Here is a 19,326-nt window from a genome sequence, read left to right on the forward strand (position 1 = left end):
CTTTATGTCGGATGCTCATAATCGCGCTCTACAGCAATTGAGTTAATGTTGAGCATTTCTAATAAGAAAGGACGGGACGGGGGACGGGGGTTGTTGGCGCAGACCTAGAAAAGGGGAAATAATGATTAGGAATTGAGTTAAGGAATGCACGCACATGACGTTTGGAGATTTTTGTACATGCACTCGGGTAGCGCAGAATACGCGCACCAGCTACGCGAGCCATCCCCGATTGTCGCAAATCACCATCGCCTGCACAGCAGCCGTCCGTTGGCAAGTTCCAGTCGATCCGATGACGTGACAGCTCCTCGTCCGTCATGGCCACGCGAAACGATGACATCTTTCACTGAAGTTTTTACTGGGCGCAAATGCGACAAACACGGAGCGACGAGGTGATCACGCAAAAATTCACGTATATCTACGTCTGGTGTTCATCCTCCGAAGTGATAAGTTTATTTACTAGAGGGAATTGTGGCGCTAGTGTCTACGGGTGCTGCAAGCAGGGCAGTTCAGCCAGCACGGGCTTGATGTGCAGTACATGGATTTGCCTAAACTTCGTGCTTCTGGCTTTAGAGATGGCTCGGTGACTTAGTAAGGGGGTCATTTTAAAGAAATTACTGCGTTATAGATAATTGTACATACATTATAATTGTCCGACGGCAGGATTCGAACTGTCAGGATTGGGGGCTCAATCCCGTCGCTCGTGATCCGTTGTCAAGATTGGAGTCCGGCATGAATTAGAAGGTAGCTGGCCCATGCCGTCGTCCAACTTATCCACGCTGAGGACGTTGATGAAGGGAAGGACTGCTTCTCATCGAGAACGAGGAACATGGGTTTATTTACAATATTTATATCAGTCTAACATGACTGTTTGAGAAAAAGTGTCAGTCCAACATGACTGCTCAAGAGAAGTGTGTCGAGCATCCGCACCACAGCAGTTTTTAAACACTCGGTGCTCCCGCGATAGAAGGCGACCCGAACGATCGTTTACTCATTGTAAACTAGCCGCCTCTCCGCAGGACGGCCCACACACACAAAGGCACCCACGTTCGAGCCCACACACACAAAGGCACACACGTTCGAAGGTCCGGAGCCGACGTCAGAGGGGCCCCGTAGCACTCGGAGCCGTTCCGAGTAGCGCGTTGGGGAGTTTGGGAACAATAGTTGGCCCGCCGAACTCATTCCGTCACAAAGTCGATTTAGTCACGCTGTGGCTAGAAGTTGGCGGCGAAGCTCCCGGTATGTTGCCCTTATAGTCGTAAGCGGGTGGCAATCTTGCACTGCAGCTGGCCATTCTTAACAACGCCGGGAGGTTGCCTTCATAGGCGTAAGTGGGTGGCAATCCTGCACGGCAGCTGGCCATTCTTAACAGCGCCGGGATGTTGCCTTCATAGTCGTAAGTGGGTGGCAATCCTGCACTGCAGATGGCCATTCTTAACAGAACACAGGACCTTAGCACAGAAGCCCAATATTGAAACCATTACGCCACACACGCATGGACAAGCGGAACGGCTGGTATTAGCTGTGATTGTGCGTGCTTGCAGAGTCTAATTACCTTCTGCATTGAAGAAGGCATCAATCGCTTTGAAATTTAGGCCGATTGAGCCTCAGATAAAGCATAATAAACGAAGCCACAAGAACGTCTGAAGCCGCGAGCATGAAGATAAGACGAATCCATGTATACTACCCATCATTACCATGATCGCAGCGCCAGAGTTCACTCTAGTAGTTGTAGAAAATCTATGAAGAGCAACTTTTGTGTAACTAGGCTCATTTTCTCTCTAAGTAAATGTCGTGGGCGTGTCGGTCTATCTGTGTGTCGTCGTTTCCTCGCCTTTCGCCTGGTGATAGTGGAGAGAACAAGCAGGAGGGCAGAGCAACACCGATCGGACACCGTCGCTGATGCATCTTTGCAACAGCGAGCACGGGTGCGGTCACGGTCCGCCCGATCTTAGAAACGCAGGTGGCGTCGAAAGTGAGAATGAGCGGCATCGCGCGCGCGGCCTTGATTCGGATAACGCGTAACGTATACTGACGCAACGCGCCGCCCCGAAGACAAAGAGAGCACTCTCTTTGTTTCGCCTTGAAATGGGGGTGCACACCGAAAGAGAGAGAGAGGGTTGCGAGGGAAGAAGTCAGATGAGGGAAGGGTTGCGCCGAAGCCTTGTTCTTGGCGGTTATGCCAGCCTCGAAGCATCCTGCCGACAGTAGCGCGCGAGGCCTGTGTAACGGTCTCGCATTTGGAAAGCGCTGCGAGCTAAAAACACGCCCCCGGTGAGATGAAGGGGGGTGGCGTTGGGGGGGGGGGGTTGGGGTGGTGATGGTACAGAAATTGGGAGAGGGCGAGAGGCGAGATGATGCGCCTGCCATTGAGGCGGGAGTTGCGGTGGGTCGAAAGGGGCGCATCAAGCTCGCAGAGTAAGGGATGGGGGTGCGGAGGCGGAGACGATCCTCGAAGGCCGCGGTTGCGGCGGTGCTTATAAATATTTGACGCACGTAATCTGAAGTGCGAGCACGCCGACAATAGATGCGCGGCGGTGGCGGCGGCGGGCGTGCCTCACCGAGCAGCCTCCTTTTTTCTCCGCACTTCGCGAGTGATGCCTCGCTGACGTGAGCGGAAGCCGCAAGGCCCGTTATTTGGCCCAATAAAAGCGCCCGCCCCGCTGCCGCGACGATGCCGGTGCGGTCGTCGTTGCATTTCTTCTCATCCGGCTGTTCGTGCGATGTTGCTCGTGGTTCGTGTCGCCTCGTCGTACCCGCACGGCACGCGCTTTGCCGTCGGTGCCCGTCGCACGCGGCCGCTTCGACGACGAGGCGACGTGTAATACGTGCTTATTCTTTTGCCATTGTCGGTGTCGTTTATTGTTCCCCGCTCGCTCTGTCTCTCTTTCTATCTCTCTCTTTTTGTTTCCATGTTTCACTCGCAACCGTCAGAGAATGCACGCTTCAAAGAGAGTCTCGGACCGTTATTTTTCGGACGGGTACTAAGCGCAAGAATGTGGAAACGAGAAGAGACGCCGGGAACTATACGAGGTGTATCAGCTTTCGTGCACATGATCTGTCGAACTTACGGTGAACGCGTCACAATCCCCTCGTTATTTGCGGTCAGCGGACTGTAGCGCTTCTTTAGCATCAAACATTTCACCGTTCTTTGTCGTACCTGCAGCTCTCTCTCTCTCTCTCTCTCTCTCTCTCTCTCTCTCTCTCTCTCTCTCTCTCTCTCATTTTTGTTCACACATGTCTCTTCCCGGCAGATGAAACGCTTGCAGAGAAGACCACAGCCCCTCTGTACAAAGCGACCGGTGATAGAAGCTTCGTTCCCCCTCGCCCTCCCCCCAAAAAGAAAGAAAGAGAGAAAGAAAGAAAGAGAGAAAGAAAGAAAGAAACAAAGAAAGAAAGAAAGGAAGGAAGAAAGAAGCATTCTCACTTTTTTTTATTACCACTTGTACGTGAAAATTACAACGATAATGGTGTTTTACTTTTTATTCCTCCCGTAACATACCACATAGTCGAAACGAGCTCATATCCAAGTAAGAAGCAAGCTATTGTGATGCCAATCAAGGTGGCGATTCTGACGACACTATGCGCGCGAAGGAACATGAGATGAGTAGCCGATGCAGATTGCTCAACTCAGATCGCATGTAATGCGAGCACCCTAATTATGCCGTTTCCCGGGTGGGGGAGACCAGAGCATGCGCTGCTGCTGCTGCTCTGGTATGGGCTGATATATGGCGTGTGTGACAACAGTGTCTACATCTTGAGTGTTAAAATAACACTTGCTAACGCTCTGGAACCTCGGGAGAGTTGTAACTCTGTCCGGACTGCAAACTCTTATAAAGTTCATTCTAGTATTCAATTCTAGTTCATTCGTTAGCGAGCCGTTCCGCCGCTTGAGTGAAAGACGATCGCTTACTATTCCAAAAGAGGTACAGGGCAACAAGGAAAGGAAGAAACAAGCCAAGCCGAGCGCCAGATCCTCAACCCTAACGATCGCTTACGCAACTTCTTGGTCGAAGGAATGTCGTTTTAACAGACAGCGGCGACAAACTAGCACGATACGCGCTCACCTGCACATTTCGTCGCAATGCAAGCGGTAGCTAATCGAGGCCCACGTTTTTAAAGCTCTCCTCGTGGAGATCATAAGCAAATATGACGGCGGGGAAACAAGGACAGAGAAACGTCTTGCCGGGATTCCAGACCGACAGCAGGATATCAGGAGTGGGTCTGTAAACAGAATGCAACTGAACGCAGTGGTCAGCGCCTCGGCCGTTATCTTGCCATTGGCAGGCAGGTTCTAAACGGGGAAATAAAATACGAGACAGAGAAACGGAAAAGCCGCGGTTGGCAGCGAGTGAGAAAGAATCCGCCAGTTCATTGAGCGCCCTTGGCCTCATTATTGTGACGAGCAGATAGAGAAGGGAAAGGGGCGCAGGGAAAAGGGAGTGCAGAAACAAGCACAGCCCGTGCCGGCGTCTTATTCAGGTCCGAGACGAATAGATGAATGGTCGTCGTGCCGGCGAGACGGACAAAAGAGCGAAAGGCGGCCGGCAGAGACGACGCTCCTTTTGAGCCCGAGCAGTCCGATCGGAGGGTTCTCGCGCACGGCGTGCGTGCAGCAGCATTCTGCCCCGCTGTGACGGAGCGCCATTTATCAGAGGCGGGCCTCGCTGACCAGCGACCGATAAGCATTTATCGGGCTCCGCTATGGGGCTGCGAGGTTGGGCGGCAGCGCGCCGAAGAAAGAGGAGTTGGGCGTCGGGGCTCGATGGAGCGAAGACGTCGTCGGGGAGCACTTCTCCCCGCTCTCGCCCTTGTGTCCGGCATACGGCGTCGGCGTGCCCGGAGCCAATGTCAACCCGTTTCCTCTGCGGGCCGCCTGTGTTAGTGCGCGCACCGTGGCGTTCGCGGAGGCGTCCTTTGTCGCCGCCCTTTGTTCTGCGGGAGCATTACTCTTGTACGCTCGGTCGAGCCACCACCGACCGGTCTGCTCGGCCGGCATCGAACGATGCGGCGGCTATAGACTTGTACCCCGCTTTCCCTCTCGAACGGCAGTCTCGCGGTGACGGCAATGTATCGCACGCGCACCACGTGGGCGTGCTAGGCGCTGTACCGGGCGCCTCGGGTGAGCTCCGCGTTTCATTAGGCACACGATGTCGCTCGGGAAGAGAAAACGTTGCGTGGGTGGCCTTTTGTGTGTGTGCGCGTGCGTGGGATGTCGTCGGTCTGCCTGCGTCCCAGACGGGCGAGGAGGCGTCATCGCTGTGTTCCTCCATAGCGTAGTCGCGCGTCCGCGACAGTGCGCGGAAAGGCGAAAAGGTGTCCGCCTTGGCGAGTAGGCGGTGGCGAAGAAACGGAGTCTGACGACCGGCTGGTCGCGCACCTCGGCATGACCTTTGCGGCATCGCGCCGCCTTGCTTGGTTTGCAATGAACAGTGTCGCCGAGCGTGCGGTATAACAGTTTGCTGCGACCGTCGACGTTGTTTTTGTACGTCGCTATCGCCGTTCGTAGGCGGAATATATAGCCAATATAACTGCGGGACTGGTGTAATTTACCAATTCGTAGCTGGTGCTAATTCTGGACACTCCGTGGAACGCCGTTTAGTCGAAGCCGTCTCACCGAAAGTCAAACATTCGAATGCCATCTGATGGGAACACCTTTAATAGAATCGTTTGCTCTGGTAACGCGTACCGCCCGCAAAGCGCGAGAAACAACAATCTGCGAATATTATTATTCCTGCCGAACTGACAACCTGACTGACTTTTTAGCTCTGTATTGAGGCGGTTGATTAACTTTGGGTAAGCCGAATAGCTGCCTTATGTCGCAAACTTTTTGCGACTTAAGTACAGCTACAGCATCCCTTGATATTGCCGAGTTGCAGCGGTGGCTAGTTAGGCAACCAGACTTGTAGGACATTGTTTATTTAGACTGATTTTTCCCTGAAAACAAAAACAAAAATGAAGCATTGTGGTCATCTCTCCAAGCGTCAGCTCTCTCGCCTGTCGACACTTGAGATGTATCACCTGTAGCTACACTGAATAAAAATGATGAAGTAAGTTGGGACAGACTGCATGATGTATCGACAGATGATCTATCTTTATCGGTACTGTGGATCTACCATTGACAAAGTAATTTTTACCTATAGAAAACGTCATCTAGCCTGTCTGACGCATTTATACTGGTTCACTTCCTTTTTTATTCAGATTGTTTTTCGATCTAGCGGCATTTGCACCTTGACTATAGAGGTACAAATGAAGTCGCTTGCTATTTAAAGACATTTTTACAATGCTCTTGGTCAAGGATAATAAGCACTCTGATAACGTGAACTTGCTTTTTTCAAGGGGGTTTACTTCATGCCTGCAGCGGTTGAATAACGCTCATAATGAACTGGTAATCTTGTCATATCTTAAGTTCACGCATATATGAAAATGCATTCACTGTCAAAAGATGCAACAAAGCCCCATTTGGTTCTACAAAAGCACAGTGACATCGCGAATGTTTCGCGAAAACATTTTTTTTCTTGAACAAAATACCTTAGGAGAGAGGAACGTTACATTGACACTAAAAGTAATTTAGAGAAATTGTAACGTTATTAATTGATAGCAGGCTTTGATGTAATGCTCTTCTTTGCGTCGTTAACAATATTCAAGAGAATAAAATTAAAGATAACACGTCACAGATGGTAGCCGTATGCACAGCCTCCCCAAGGAGTTCGTCGTGTGTTCTGGGAAGTGAATGTTGGATAGCCTCTCGCAAAAACTGTTTCATAGTTTGTTTGAGGTTATTATTCTTTGATACCACCTTTATTAGGGCCAGTACACTACGAGCGAGTGAGTGAGTGGAATGTAATCAAAGTGAAAATGGTCGCTATGACAATGTCTGTATTGTCTAGAAATTTTGAGGACGACATGCGGCACATCTTAAATGCTCGCTTGGGCGATGTCCTCTTTGCAATACTGAAACCCTGACCGTAACCTTCCTTTTAAAGAAATGGTGGGGGGAGCCGCAATTTACACTAATGTTTTAAAAATAAAAGGCTGTATGCCCGCACAATACATTACAGGGCTGATGGGCTGATCGGGCGCGCTAAAGCAAGGAAGAGGGCAGGTTGGTTGTCTCTATCTGACGGGTCATTTGTTCAGCTGCTTACGCTATCGACGGATGAAAAGCCACATAGCATTTGTTTTGTTTCTTCTTTCTTTTTCTTTTTCTGCTTGCGTGGTATCAGCGCACGGCATAGAACGCGATCGCATCAGTCTATACTTGTGGCGTGACGTCAGTATAGGGCGTCGCACTCTGCCTTTGCGTGCCGGTCGTAAAAGGAAGTAAAAAGAAGAAGAAAAAGAAAGCTTATTTATCCGGGAGCGCGGAAGAATGCTAGTCATTGAAGCCGCTTGTGACGGGGGAGGGGGGCATCAATCTTAACTGTGAGAGCACCCCAACCGGCGTTCTCCGCACCCTATACGCGCCCCGCGGAAAGCTCTCTCAGCGTCACTTTTGTTTCTGTGCTCGATGGCGCGCGGTTTAGCGTAATTCGCGTTAAATCGAGAGCCTCGTCTCTTGGAGCATTCGGACCAGTGGCAGTACGTGAACACCAGAAACTCCGCGAGCTTGTTGCTTTCGAAAAAATGTAGGAGTCTATGGAACCGTCACGTTATACTGAAATGTTGATTTCTCTCCTTTTTTTCCTTTTGTTATATTTCCGTTGGACCCTGGTAAACTTTCGCAGCTGATTGTGCAGCAACCATCGCACCAGTGCGGGGAACAGGAACGGTGTGTCGCGAGTGCTATTGCGTTATCTACCGAGATTCTTCTGGTGGACGCGATTTGTTTCTGCGAGAGTAGTGTTTGATTGGCAGGCCACCGCTGGTTGCACTGTTCTGCGAGCAACGAAGATGGCTCCGGTCCCGATAAATAGTACAGACAATGCGATAAGGCACGTTTACACTTTGGCGACTTCTAAGGGTTCGACTGGCGTATACGTGATCGATAAAAGGGAGACGTCAAAGCCAATTGTACAGAACATTTAGGAGGTGTTTCGTAGCCAGAATTTTATTTCGTACAAGGAAGGAGGGGGTCTGTTTCAGTAGTCTTCGTTTCCTTCCAACCTTTTAAGGAGCGTTTTCAGAGATTATTAGGGCACTGTTATATCATATTGACCGAAAATAAAGACGGGGACAGCGGAAGAGAACACAAGAACTACACGGGCGGCATTTGTGTTCTCTTCCCCTGTCCCCGTCTTTATTTGCGGTCGATAAGGTATGCAGTAAATACCAACTAGGCCAAACTGAAGTTCTTCTAGGACACTGTTACAATGACCAGAAGGCTGGCCAATATTCTGGTAACCAAAAGTGTGTCTGCAGTAGGTCAGCAGTGGCGCTGTCGCACTGCAAGAACAGGCGTTTTAGGCAAACCGTAATTTTAAAGATAAAAATACGCTACATTTATTACAGCGAAGTTGTGTATAGCTACCCTCTGGCGGTGGTCGATGTCCGTCCGTCTATACGCGTCGCGTAGACACGAAAAAATTTTCATCTCCAGTTTCTCGCGAATGCTCTGTAGCTCTTAATCTACTGTAGTTATCTTGGAAAACATTATACTGAAATTGGCCGCTATGACGACTCTATCATTACGCCGAGTTTCATTAACTTGTCGTAATTAGTTCACTGTGAAGTTCTAAACGTTACAGAATTCCCGTCTGCTGTCAGTATGCATGACCGTCTAAGGAGTGAGTGCGGTTAGAGAAAACGGTTGTAACTCTTGTTATATCAAAACTAACCCGAAACAAATCATATGACTATTAGCCGCTAAGAGGAATTTAACATTATGCCCAGTGTTATCTACTTTCCTTAATTGCGTAATTCACAGTGAAGTTGTAAATATTGTGGAATTCCCGTCTGCCATGCGGTGTTACTTACACATGTCACTACTTAAAAGAATGAGTATAAATCCCTCCACAGTATACAAAGATGTACTTCTTTCTGTGTCCATTAACAACAACAACAACAACAACATATACATAGATGCGTCGATCGAGGTAAAACACATCACAGCTTCGCTGCTTGTCCTTCTTCAAAAAGTGGAAGGGCTGGTGAATTTTTTAGAGGGCTATGTCAGCCATTATAATGCTCCTTGTACAAACGCTTTAGGCTGCCAGATGGACACCATGCGTGAGAAATTATCGTCGAAGTGTATCATTAATTAACAGCTTGATTTTCGTATTTACTGAACTCGGAGGCCATCGCATCGTATACCCGCTGTGGTTGCTTAGTGGCTATGGTGTTGGGCTGCTGAGCACGAGGTCGAGGGATCGAATGCCGGCTACGGCGACCGCATTTCGATGGGGAGGGGGGGGGGGGGCGAAATGCAAAAACACCCATGTACTTACATTTAGGTGCACAACTAAGAACTCCAGGTGGTCAAGATTTCCGGAGTCCCCCACTACGGCGTGTCTCGTAATGAGAGAGTGGTTCTGGCACGTAAAACCCCATAAATTAATTTTCAATCGTACCATAAGGCACGTTTATTGTGTTCGATTTTTTTAGGGGGGAGGGGGCGATTCTCTTCCTTTATTGTCTTTATCCCAAACTTCATCGCCCACTGCGACAAATCTCGCATTCCGAGCCGGGAATGAAGTCACCGCAAATAGTTGCATGCGATATGATGCAACTCGTCCGGTACTGTGCGCCTGTCCGAAAGCAGGTGCAGCTGATAACGGCTGTAGTGAAGCTCTCGTCAGAAAAAAGCATTAAATGACTAAGCGACAAGCTGCATCACTCCGGAGCTCGCGGGTTCGTGCTGAGATTGCCGCCTCAGAGATCCGAAATTAGCCGCAACTAGGGGCCTTGTCTCGGCCAGAATATCTCGGATGAAATAAACAGAACGAACCTGCCACGTGACACGACTCCCTTGAAGCATTTGGAATAAATATGCACTCTTGGTCACTGGGAATAGGAACACTCGCAGTGTGAATTCAAACACCGATTCTTCCAAATGTACGTCAAAACCACGGTCGCTACGATTTGCTGTATAGTTCTCTTGCTGAAGGTCCTGCCTCGTGAAAATTCCTTTATTGAAGCGCTGGAAGGAAGAAAATTACTGCATATAAACAAAATTCGCCTTCGTTACTTTGTTGCTTTGGCGTTGCGCTACTAAGCGCGAAATCGCGGGATCAAATCCCGGCTGCATCGATCGCATTTCAACGGAGGGGAAATGCAAAAAAAAAAAAGAAAGAAAGAAAAGCCCGCGTACCATGCACATAGGATGCTCGTTAAAGAACTCCACGCAGGGGACGAAATTAATCCGGAGTTCCCCACTACAGCGTGCCTCGTAATCATATCGTGGTCCTGCCATTTAAAACACCAGAGTTAATTTTATCTCAACGGAAATGTGATGTTCGCCCTCTTTCACACTGGTGTACCGTGTGAACTCCTAACGCAACTCTTATGGTTTCTTAACTATAGCAGTTAATTATAAACGCTCTGACCGTGAACGAGAAGAAGAACCGAGGGGCCCTATTTTTATAAGTCCCCGCCACGTGAAAGCATATGGACTCGAGCTGCTAAGAAGACGAGCAGCTTGCTTGGCGATGCTCTCACGCATCATTCAATCCACCGGTTTCCCGCTCACGTAGGGTCGGTCGAGGGTGCTCCCCCGAACCTCAATGTGTCTGCTCACGAGGCTGCGCCTGACCTCACGGACCGCGCTTCCTCTGCAAGGAGCACTGACTCCCTTACTTCTAAGTTGAATAGGGCGCAAGCCGTTTCGCTTAGGCTTCTGCAGACCAGCACGTATCCGTGTCTGTCCGTTCTCCACGAGGCTTACCCGGACGTGTATCGCGACGACACCTGCCCCTTTTGCGGGCAGACCTCCACTCTAGCGCACATGCTCTGGGAGTGCGAGTCGACATACCCCAAGTTCATCAAGGAGGAGTGGGACTCGCTTCTGTGTAGCGCCGCTCTAGAAAAGCCAATCCCGGCTGTCCGGCGTGCCCGCGACCGGGCCGGTGGGCTAGACCTGCCGGTCCCGACGTGGGACTAGCCGGGTGCGCAACGAGTTCGCGTCCTCGCCGGACCTGCAATAAAGTTTCTTCACTCACTCATTCACTCACGTATCACGAGACACAGGCCGTGCCCAATAAGACGGAGGCAAAGTTGCTAATAAGTTTGCAATTACATGTATAATTATCTAAACTCATATGACCATATCTCGTCATTACTGTCTCTATAAAATAAGTATCATGCAACTTACAAGGTGCACCATGACCGCATGACATTTGTGTATGCGAATCTTTTTTTTGTCAAGTTGTGAGATGCAGCTGCTTGCTGTTTTATTCCATGGCGTGTTCTAATGGCATGTGTGCGCAGGTACCTCGAAATTCTACTGAGCCTAGCTTGCTCAGACTCAAGCTTGCTCGGACTGATATTCACCCAATTTCTACTTTTCCGAGCTTGTTCGACTCATATTCAGTTTCTTCACTCACTCACTCACTCACTCACTCACTCACTCACTCACTCACTCACTCACTCACTCACTCACTCACTCACTCACTCACCACGTGAAGTCAACAAACGATGAAGGCAACGCAAGCATAAAGGAAATCAGTTGCGGTTTTGACTGAAATGTAAAAATAGTGATATATATATATATATATATATATATATATATATATATATTGCTACGGAATAGCAGCAAGTGAAAGTAGCGTGATAGTAGCACCACCGAATAAGAAAGAAAACAGAAAGGAAAATAAATGTTGACAAATAGATGACCGGCAGCAGTCGGAAACATTTTGCGCGCAGCGTGTATGCATTGCGACATAAAGTGGCGGCGTAAGCCGCACTTGCGTAGCTTGGTTACCGTTTTAAATAAAACGAGTGAAAGTTACGCTTTCAAGGCACTTCACATGATCAGAGGAAGGGAGATCGAGAGCAAGTAATATAAAAATCGATCTAACGAAACACTATTTTACGAAGTTCCCGATCTAACGAAGAAATTTCCATTGCCCAGCAGTGCCCACAGGGTTCAGTGTTATCAACCCGAATTAACGAAACATACTTGGTCGAACTCCATTTAAGGAAGTTTTCCTGAAATAAATAAGTTAAAAAGCGGTGATTTCTTTCTAATTTTGACACAGACGGGTTATACTTCGAGCTTGCGCTCTAAAGCTATCGTGTAAGAACATCTAGGCACCATGGTCACATCCCTAGCTTTAATTTGACGAGGCTGTCGCCGCGCCCATGCACAGAACAACCGACTCAACACCGCCTCGATAGCGGCGGTGGTGGTTGCTTTCGTTATTTCATTGTTTATGCGACAGAGAGCGGCAAATACAATGCCGAGGAAGCTTTTGCGTGTCGCTACGTTACAGTTTTAGGTTTATAAAGATCGCAAAATTCCTTTCTCTATTTTACGAACTTCCCGATTTAACGAAATAATTCGAGAATATTCACCACCTCTTCGATAAATCGAGTTTCAACTGTATCTGAATGACTTGGTTTTGTTTTTGGTAAAAAGTGGCTAACAACATGTTGTTTGCGAAGAATGTTGTGTGCATGCATCGTTGTGCGTATACAGAATTGTTCGCGTACAACGTTGTTTGCGTATAACGTTCTTTGCGTACAGCGTTGCTTGTGTACGACGTTGTCCACGTACAACGTTGTTTTCATGCAGTGCTGGAGCAGCATGTGGCCGATTTATGTTTGAGCCTATGAGGAGCAGTTGATCTCTACGAGGCCTTTACGAAGCTAGCTTCTCTGGCGTTCTCTTATCGGCATCGTTTGCTAATGGCTCTTTTTTTTCGCACTGGAGCTGTGAGAACCTCGCTGGGTTTCTCTTGACGTTCGCAGCTTCGCCAAGCTGGGGGAGAGAGAGCTGAGAGAGAGTGAAAGCAGAGTATAAAAATAGCATCGCGCAGTATAGCGACGCGGCGAGGGTGGGTGGAGCCTAGCGAGGGAGAAGGAGCGGTGCGGCGGGGACACAAGCGCAGCAAAAGTTAGACTAAGTGTGCGGTTTGGCACTGCTTTACTGGCCTTCCCCCAGCTCCACTGATCTCTGGTGTTTGGGATAGCAGAGCCACGCATAATATTTTTTGTTTTTGTTATCGTTTTGTTCTTTTTTAGCTTTTTGTTTTATTTAACTTTTCTCTATTTCTAGTGAAACATTTGCTCACATTGCAGAAGTGACATAAGATATTGCCGTATGCTATATGGTCGCCGCGGGTATGTGCCAGGCGATGAAAACGACGCTGAAGTAGCGCGCATGTAGAAAAACAGAGACGACAACGACGTCGCGTTGGCTGCCCTGATAAAGTGCTTTCATATGTCCTCTACACCGGCTTTCCCGTCTCTTACTAAGTCGTGACAATATCACACTAACTGTGTTTTTGTCGCACTTCTATTGTTCATTGGCATGTCACTGTGGAACAGAAGACATTAAGTTACCCCGAGCAGGAGGTTTTCTACGCTTGGCCCCAACACGGGTCATCAATCATTCCCGTGCGCGTGTCAATACCACGATGGCGTGGACATGCCGCCTTAGCCACCTTATTTGTCGCCTTGACTCCCGTCGATCCAAGCATTGCGTAGAGGGCTTCCGTGAACTACCTGCGATAATATGACCTCGTTCGGTAAAAATTTGTAAACATTCATTACTCAAAATTTGTCCGTTGCATATTTTTTTCAGGAAGTATAATCATAAATTATTCATCCAATATCACTACACCCTCTAATTTGAAGTCGACTCCTGAACTCTGAAAAGTATTCCAGGTATATGGCGGACAAAATCGATTTTTTCATGTGAGCTGCATTCGGACAACACTTCACGGCAATATAATTTTCCCAAACAATATTATTACTGTGATACGGACAAAAAAAAAAACGGCTGCACGAGCATAAAGTGACGTCGTCAGTGACCATGAAGACGCCTCATTTCCAGCACTTTTTCTGAAACACATCGCGCATGTTAACTGATTTCACACCACCGATCCAATGAGAAGTGTCTTGTTATGTCTTCAAAGTAATTATTTTACTTCATGCTTGCAATTCTAAGATATTATCGCAACCTGTACAACTGCATACACAGTGGCTGATGTGTGTATAGTCAATTCCAAACTGGTCCATGCGGGTTATCTGTGAAGTTTCTGCAAGCTCACGTCAAAACAACGTCACCACGTACAGGTCGCGCACAACGTCATCAAATTGTCGCCTATTATATCAGAAGCTTATATGGTATACCGACAAAAAAAAAGAAAACCACATGAAAGCAAAGTATATAGTCTACAGGATGCCTATGAATAGACTTTTCTATTTTCTCAAATTAAGTTAACGCGGAGGGAACGGTTCCCAACTGCCTCACGTGCGCCTCTCTCTGTCTGTGTTGTGCAGCAGCAGCGGCCTTCGTCGTCGGCCAGTGCCCGTGGCGTGCTGAGCCTGGACCAGGAGGTTGGCTTGAGCGACGCCCTGCTCCTCGAGCCGCCCACCGAAGAGGCCTTCATCGCCAACCTGCACCAGCGATTCAAGAGGGACCTCATATACGTACGTCTTCGTCGCTACATCGATGGTGTCACGAGAGTGGGGACAAGAGAGGAGACGTGACGCTTGTCGGCCGAAAACGTGAAGCAACGATGAAGGTCTTGCTGCTTAGACGGGATGCCGACTTTCCAAAAGCCGAGTAACCGTGTGTTCGAGCGTGTGTTGTAAACAAGAGGAAGAGTATGAAACGTGGTGTCCTTCGCGACATGGGGAACTCTGTCCTTGAGTAGCAATGTTGTTTAAAACCGCGTGAATGAACAGGTCCGGAATTAACCTCGACATACGCGTGGAAGTGTTCTTATGTGCAAATTATACTGTTGATCACGCTCAATTGACCAAAACTAGCGGACAAGCGCTTCACTAAGCCGTTCTAAGTCAAAGCGTATAGTGTTTCGGTCAGTGTCGTCACACTACGACGTAGACAAAATGTTCTCAGACGTTCTGTACTGAGGTTCATCGTTCACTATGCTGTACTGCTCTTAGTATTCTTCAATGTTGCGCATTCCAGATGAAGCAACAGTGCGGCGATAAATGTTTTCTTTTGCCTAAGTAAAATTAGCGCACTGCAAGACTGAAATGCGTTTTCTAACGTCTAACTGGTACCTGCGGTTGTGAAGGCATTTGCAACGCAGAAAGTATTCAATGCCTGAAACTGCCACGATGCTCATTCTGAAGCCTATTTTTTCGAACTTAACATTTTATGTTTTTTCTTGACGGCCGCCAAGAGAAAGCTCTTCAGTCTGGATAGAATAACCTACGCATTCAGTCTGTCGAACTCGGCGGTGATCCCTTCAAAACAGCGAAGAGAGCCCTCAGTGGGAGAATGACGCCGTAGAAAAAAAAAAGAAGCGTGCACATAAAGGCGTAATTTTTTTCCTCACTCAGCGCCTGCTTGCATCTTGCACCGACGCTTATCGCACCATGAAACCGAAGTCAGGCTACTTTATGACGATGCCGCTAAAGCATTTGCTTTTGCTATAGCTCCGCTTCAGGAAACTGACTGTACAGTGGAGTAACTGCACATACGAAGACCGGATACGTTTCTTACCGCTTCCGCATGCACTACCCAACCGCGCTTCCTTCCGCCTGACCTCACGTGCTCGGAGGGGATGTTCCTTTTAAGGCGTCTTTGTTACGCTGTCTCTGAATTGACTCTCTCAATGCACGTTCGCCTCCTCTTTTCTTAACGCTTGTTTTTTATGTTTTCCACCACTACCGGTGATACACAAACGTTTTTTTTTTGCTGCTAATGACCATCAGACTGAGCCCGCAAATGCTTAATCGTTGGCCCATCCTCAACGTTAATGATCAGGCAGTTCCGTATGTACATTCACGAGAAAATACATGATATCACTTTCTCTTTTCCTATGTTGAGTCGTTGTCAGACTATCGCAAGTATACAAGTTCTGCTTCGCTTTGACGGCGAAGTTGTGCCTTATTAGCGAAAATTTGACGTGGTCGCCTTTTTGTGAATGTGCGTGTTACTTGCTGTCCAGGTAGCCCATTCAAGGGTGTGGCTATTCTTTTGTGCTTCTTGCTCGTTGCAGACCTACATCGGCACCGTGGTAGTCTCTGTGAACCCGTACAAGAAGCTGGCCCTCTACTGCCCGGACGTGATTCAGGCCTACGAGAAGTGCAGCATGTTCGAGCTGCCCCCGCACATGTGAGGATAGGCTTCTACATCACGCTTTTGAGTGGTCTTGACCTTTAATTTATGCCGGGAACCCAAAATATAATATCATTTCTGTTTTACTGGCACACGTTGCCCACCACTTTGTCTAAATTTACAAAAAAATGCAGCTGTTTCAAGAAAGGACTTGAATACAGTTCAGTGAGGCTAGAAATTTGTAAGGCTCCTCCCCAATTGCAATGATGCTATGCCAAAAGGTCTTGCATACTGTTTGACGTGGCAACGACCACATATAACTGAAAAATCTACATGGGGAACTTTAAAGCTTTCATATAAAACGGTGGTGCTAGAGAGGTGCAGTCTTTCCTTGCGTTCTACTTAATTCTTGGGCCATGTTTTTTTCTATGTTCGTCGTGAACCGTATCGTTGGAACGCATCTGTAGCGCTCTGATCGGGTGACAATTTATGTCTATAGATGTTCAAGGAATGCGAGAAAAAAAAAAGTAACTTGCGGCATGTTGTGACAACATTTTTACTCGTGACAACAACGTCATCCAACCAGACACCATTATTGGTCGTAGTGACATGTCCATCGATGACATTAACGCTACCGAAGAAGGTGTTTTGAACTTAATATTGAAACTTGATATTAAAAAGTCAGTTGGGCGTCACGGCATTCCGAACTTGTTTTTGGTACGGTACTCATTATGTTATCTTACTGTCATATTTCTCAAGTCCCTGGCATCCTTTACGGTAACCTCATCCTGGGAAATGTCTCAAGTTCTTCCTTCATTCAAGACCGGCGACGAACACATTATAGCCATTTATAGACCGATTTGTTTAACCTCTCATTCGTGTAAAATACTAGAGCACATTCTTACAAACACATTATGAAACACCTTTAATCACATAAATTGCTAACTAATCTACAGCACGGCTTCATACGCGGTTTCAGCACATTAACAAAACTAAGTTAGTTTACGCATGAAATTTCTATTAGCTTCGATGCGGGCAACTAAATTGGCGCAATCTTCATTGACTTTTCAAAGGCATTCAATACAGTTATTTATTGAAAACTTGACGCCATGCTTAACAATCCCCGCCTTGTCAGCTGGATTTCTAGTTTTCTTTCCCATCTATCTCAATATGTGTCCTTTAACAGAGCTGATTCCAGGATGGCAGAGGTACCCTCGGGAGAGCCACAATGTTCCACGTTGGGCCCGTTGCTTTTCTTGATATTTATAAATGATTTGCCTCGTCACATAACCTCAAATTTACGTTTCTGTTCTGATGACTGCGTATCATATAAGAACATCTTCTGTTATTATATCCATTTACAGCTTCAAAAATTACTTTCTAGCTTCAGCTCTTGGTGCGCTACCTGACAAATGACAATTACCATTCGTAAAGCCACCGTTATGACTTTCACTGATGAAACGACGCCTTCCGCTTTTTATTACAAAATAAATAATACTCTCGTTCAGAGCGTTAGTGAATATAAATACCTGTGTGTTGTTTTCACACCCAGTATGTCTCGGTCCAGACACATAGATTCAATAACCGCAAGGACACTGAAAAAGGTTATCTGCGCCGCACGTTGACCACAGCCCCAGGGGATACTAAACTAATGATTTTTAAATCTCAAATCCAGCCCCTACTAGAATATGCTTCTCCTGTCTGGAATCTGCACAAACCATGCGCATTAATCAAATTGAGGCCATCCAAAAGAAGGCGATTCGCTTCATATGCCGCATGTTCGATAGGAATTTTGCACCTTCCACAGTGCTTCCATCCCTAGGCTTGCAACTGCTCTCAGATCGCCGACGCAAGGAATCCCTCCTTTCTGCAGTGCAATAACTCGTTTTTGCCGGATTTCATCAAATAATTATCAAACTCCTGCTAAACCATCTAATACTAGGAGTCACCATCACCTATACATCGTGCCTTATTTTGTCCGTACAGACACATTTAAATACAGTTGCTTTCTCCGTGTAGTTGAATATTGGAATTATTTGCCTTGCCCTACTCGTTCTCTGCATTCAAACTTATCTTTAGCGGCTATTGAACAGGTAGTTATTATTTTCATTTCGTCTGTATTGTTCACGTGGCCTGTATTATTTGTCATTTTACTGCTTTTCACGCCAACTCCTACAGTAACCCAACAGGGCTGCCCTATGTACAAATAAAATAAATAAATAAATTGTTATATTGTTTATGACGTCGTTATTTGGCTTCACGTTGTAGCACTGGTCGGAGCTGGATTTCTTATTCCTCCGTGATATATCTTTTTTTCCTGCCGAGCGCAGGGAAGTGACGTAATAAACCGTGATGTGCAGTAGCTGAACGTTCTTGCAGGAAGCCGTTGCAAAAAAGTGTTGCGAGGTATCAGTCAACGTTGGGCAGTGTTCGCCGAGATTCTCCTGTACCGACAAAACTAAATACACGAATTCTCAAGGGCACGCAGCCATGATGTGTAGCCACTTCCTAGCAAGAAATAATCTATTAACATGAGCCACCACTTTCTTTAAGCAATCGGTCGTCTGGTTTCTGATACGTCAATAAGTAAACCAGAAAGAACAAGAAAGGCAGCACAAACTATTGGCGCATTGTGCGTTCATGGTAACATCACGATGATAAAGATATATATATATATATATATATATATATATATATATATATATATATATATATATATATATATATATATATATATATATATATATATATATATATATATGTATATATATATATATATATATATATATATATATATATAACAGTTTGTTTTTGACGTGCATCTGCAGGTTACGCGCATTAATTTTTTTTTTGCAGCTATGCACTAGCGGATAACGCATACACGTCCTTGAAAGATCGGAATCAAGACCAGTGCGTCATCATCACCGGAGAGAGCGGCGGAGGAAAAACAGGCAAGTGTCCTGGTTCTTGGCATGCTGTTCGCTTTCCTAAACGGTGACTTCACGTTATTTTTTCGGCGTTTATAGATTCTTGCGCGGCTATCCCTGTTCGTCTACTAGAGGTTCACAGGTCGAATAATCGTAAATTTATATACTCGCTGCTGAAACAGTGCGGAAACTTGCGCAGTCCTCCGTGCGATTCCAGCAGTCGACCCCGCAGGCCTCACACACATTACCTCATTAACACACAATAAC

The 19,326-nt window shown here is 47.0% G+C and overlaps 1 protein-coding gene across 1 annotated transcript in view; it reads left to right on the forward strand.

The window, feature by feature from the left end:
* Positions 1–19,326, forward strand: part of Myo95E (Myosin 95E) — a 176,421-nt gene that overhangs the window by 118,188 nt on the left and 38,907 nt on the right. Inside the window, exons 3-5 of the mRNA XM_055071074.2 lie at positions 14,380–14,529; positions 16,074–16,189; positions 18,989–19,083. Coding sequence (XP_054927049.1) covers positions 14,380–14,529; positions 16,074–16,189; positions 18,989–19,083 — 361 coding nt within the window. The remainder of the gene's footprint in view (positions 1–14,379; positions 14,530–16,073; positions 16,190–18,988; positions 19,084–19,326) is intronic.

Source organism: Dermacentor andersoni, chromosome 5 (genome assembly GCF_023375885.2).
Source record: "Dermacentor andersoni chromosome 5, qqDerAnde1_hic_scaffold, whole genome shotgun sequence".
In the NCBI taxonomy this organism is placed as follows: Eukaryota; Metazoa; Arthropoda; class Arachnida; order Ixodida; family Ixodidae; genus Dermacentor; species Dermacentor andersoni.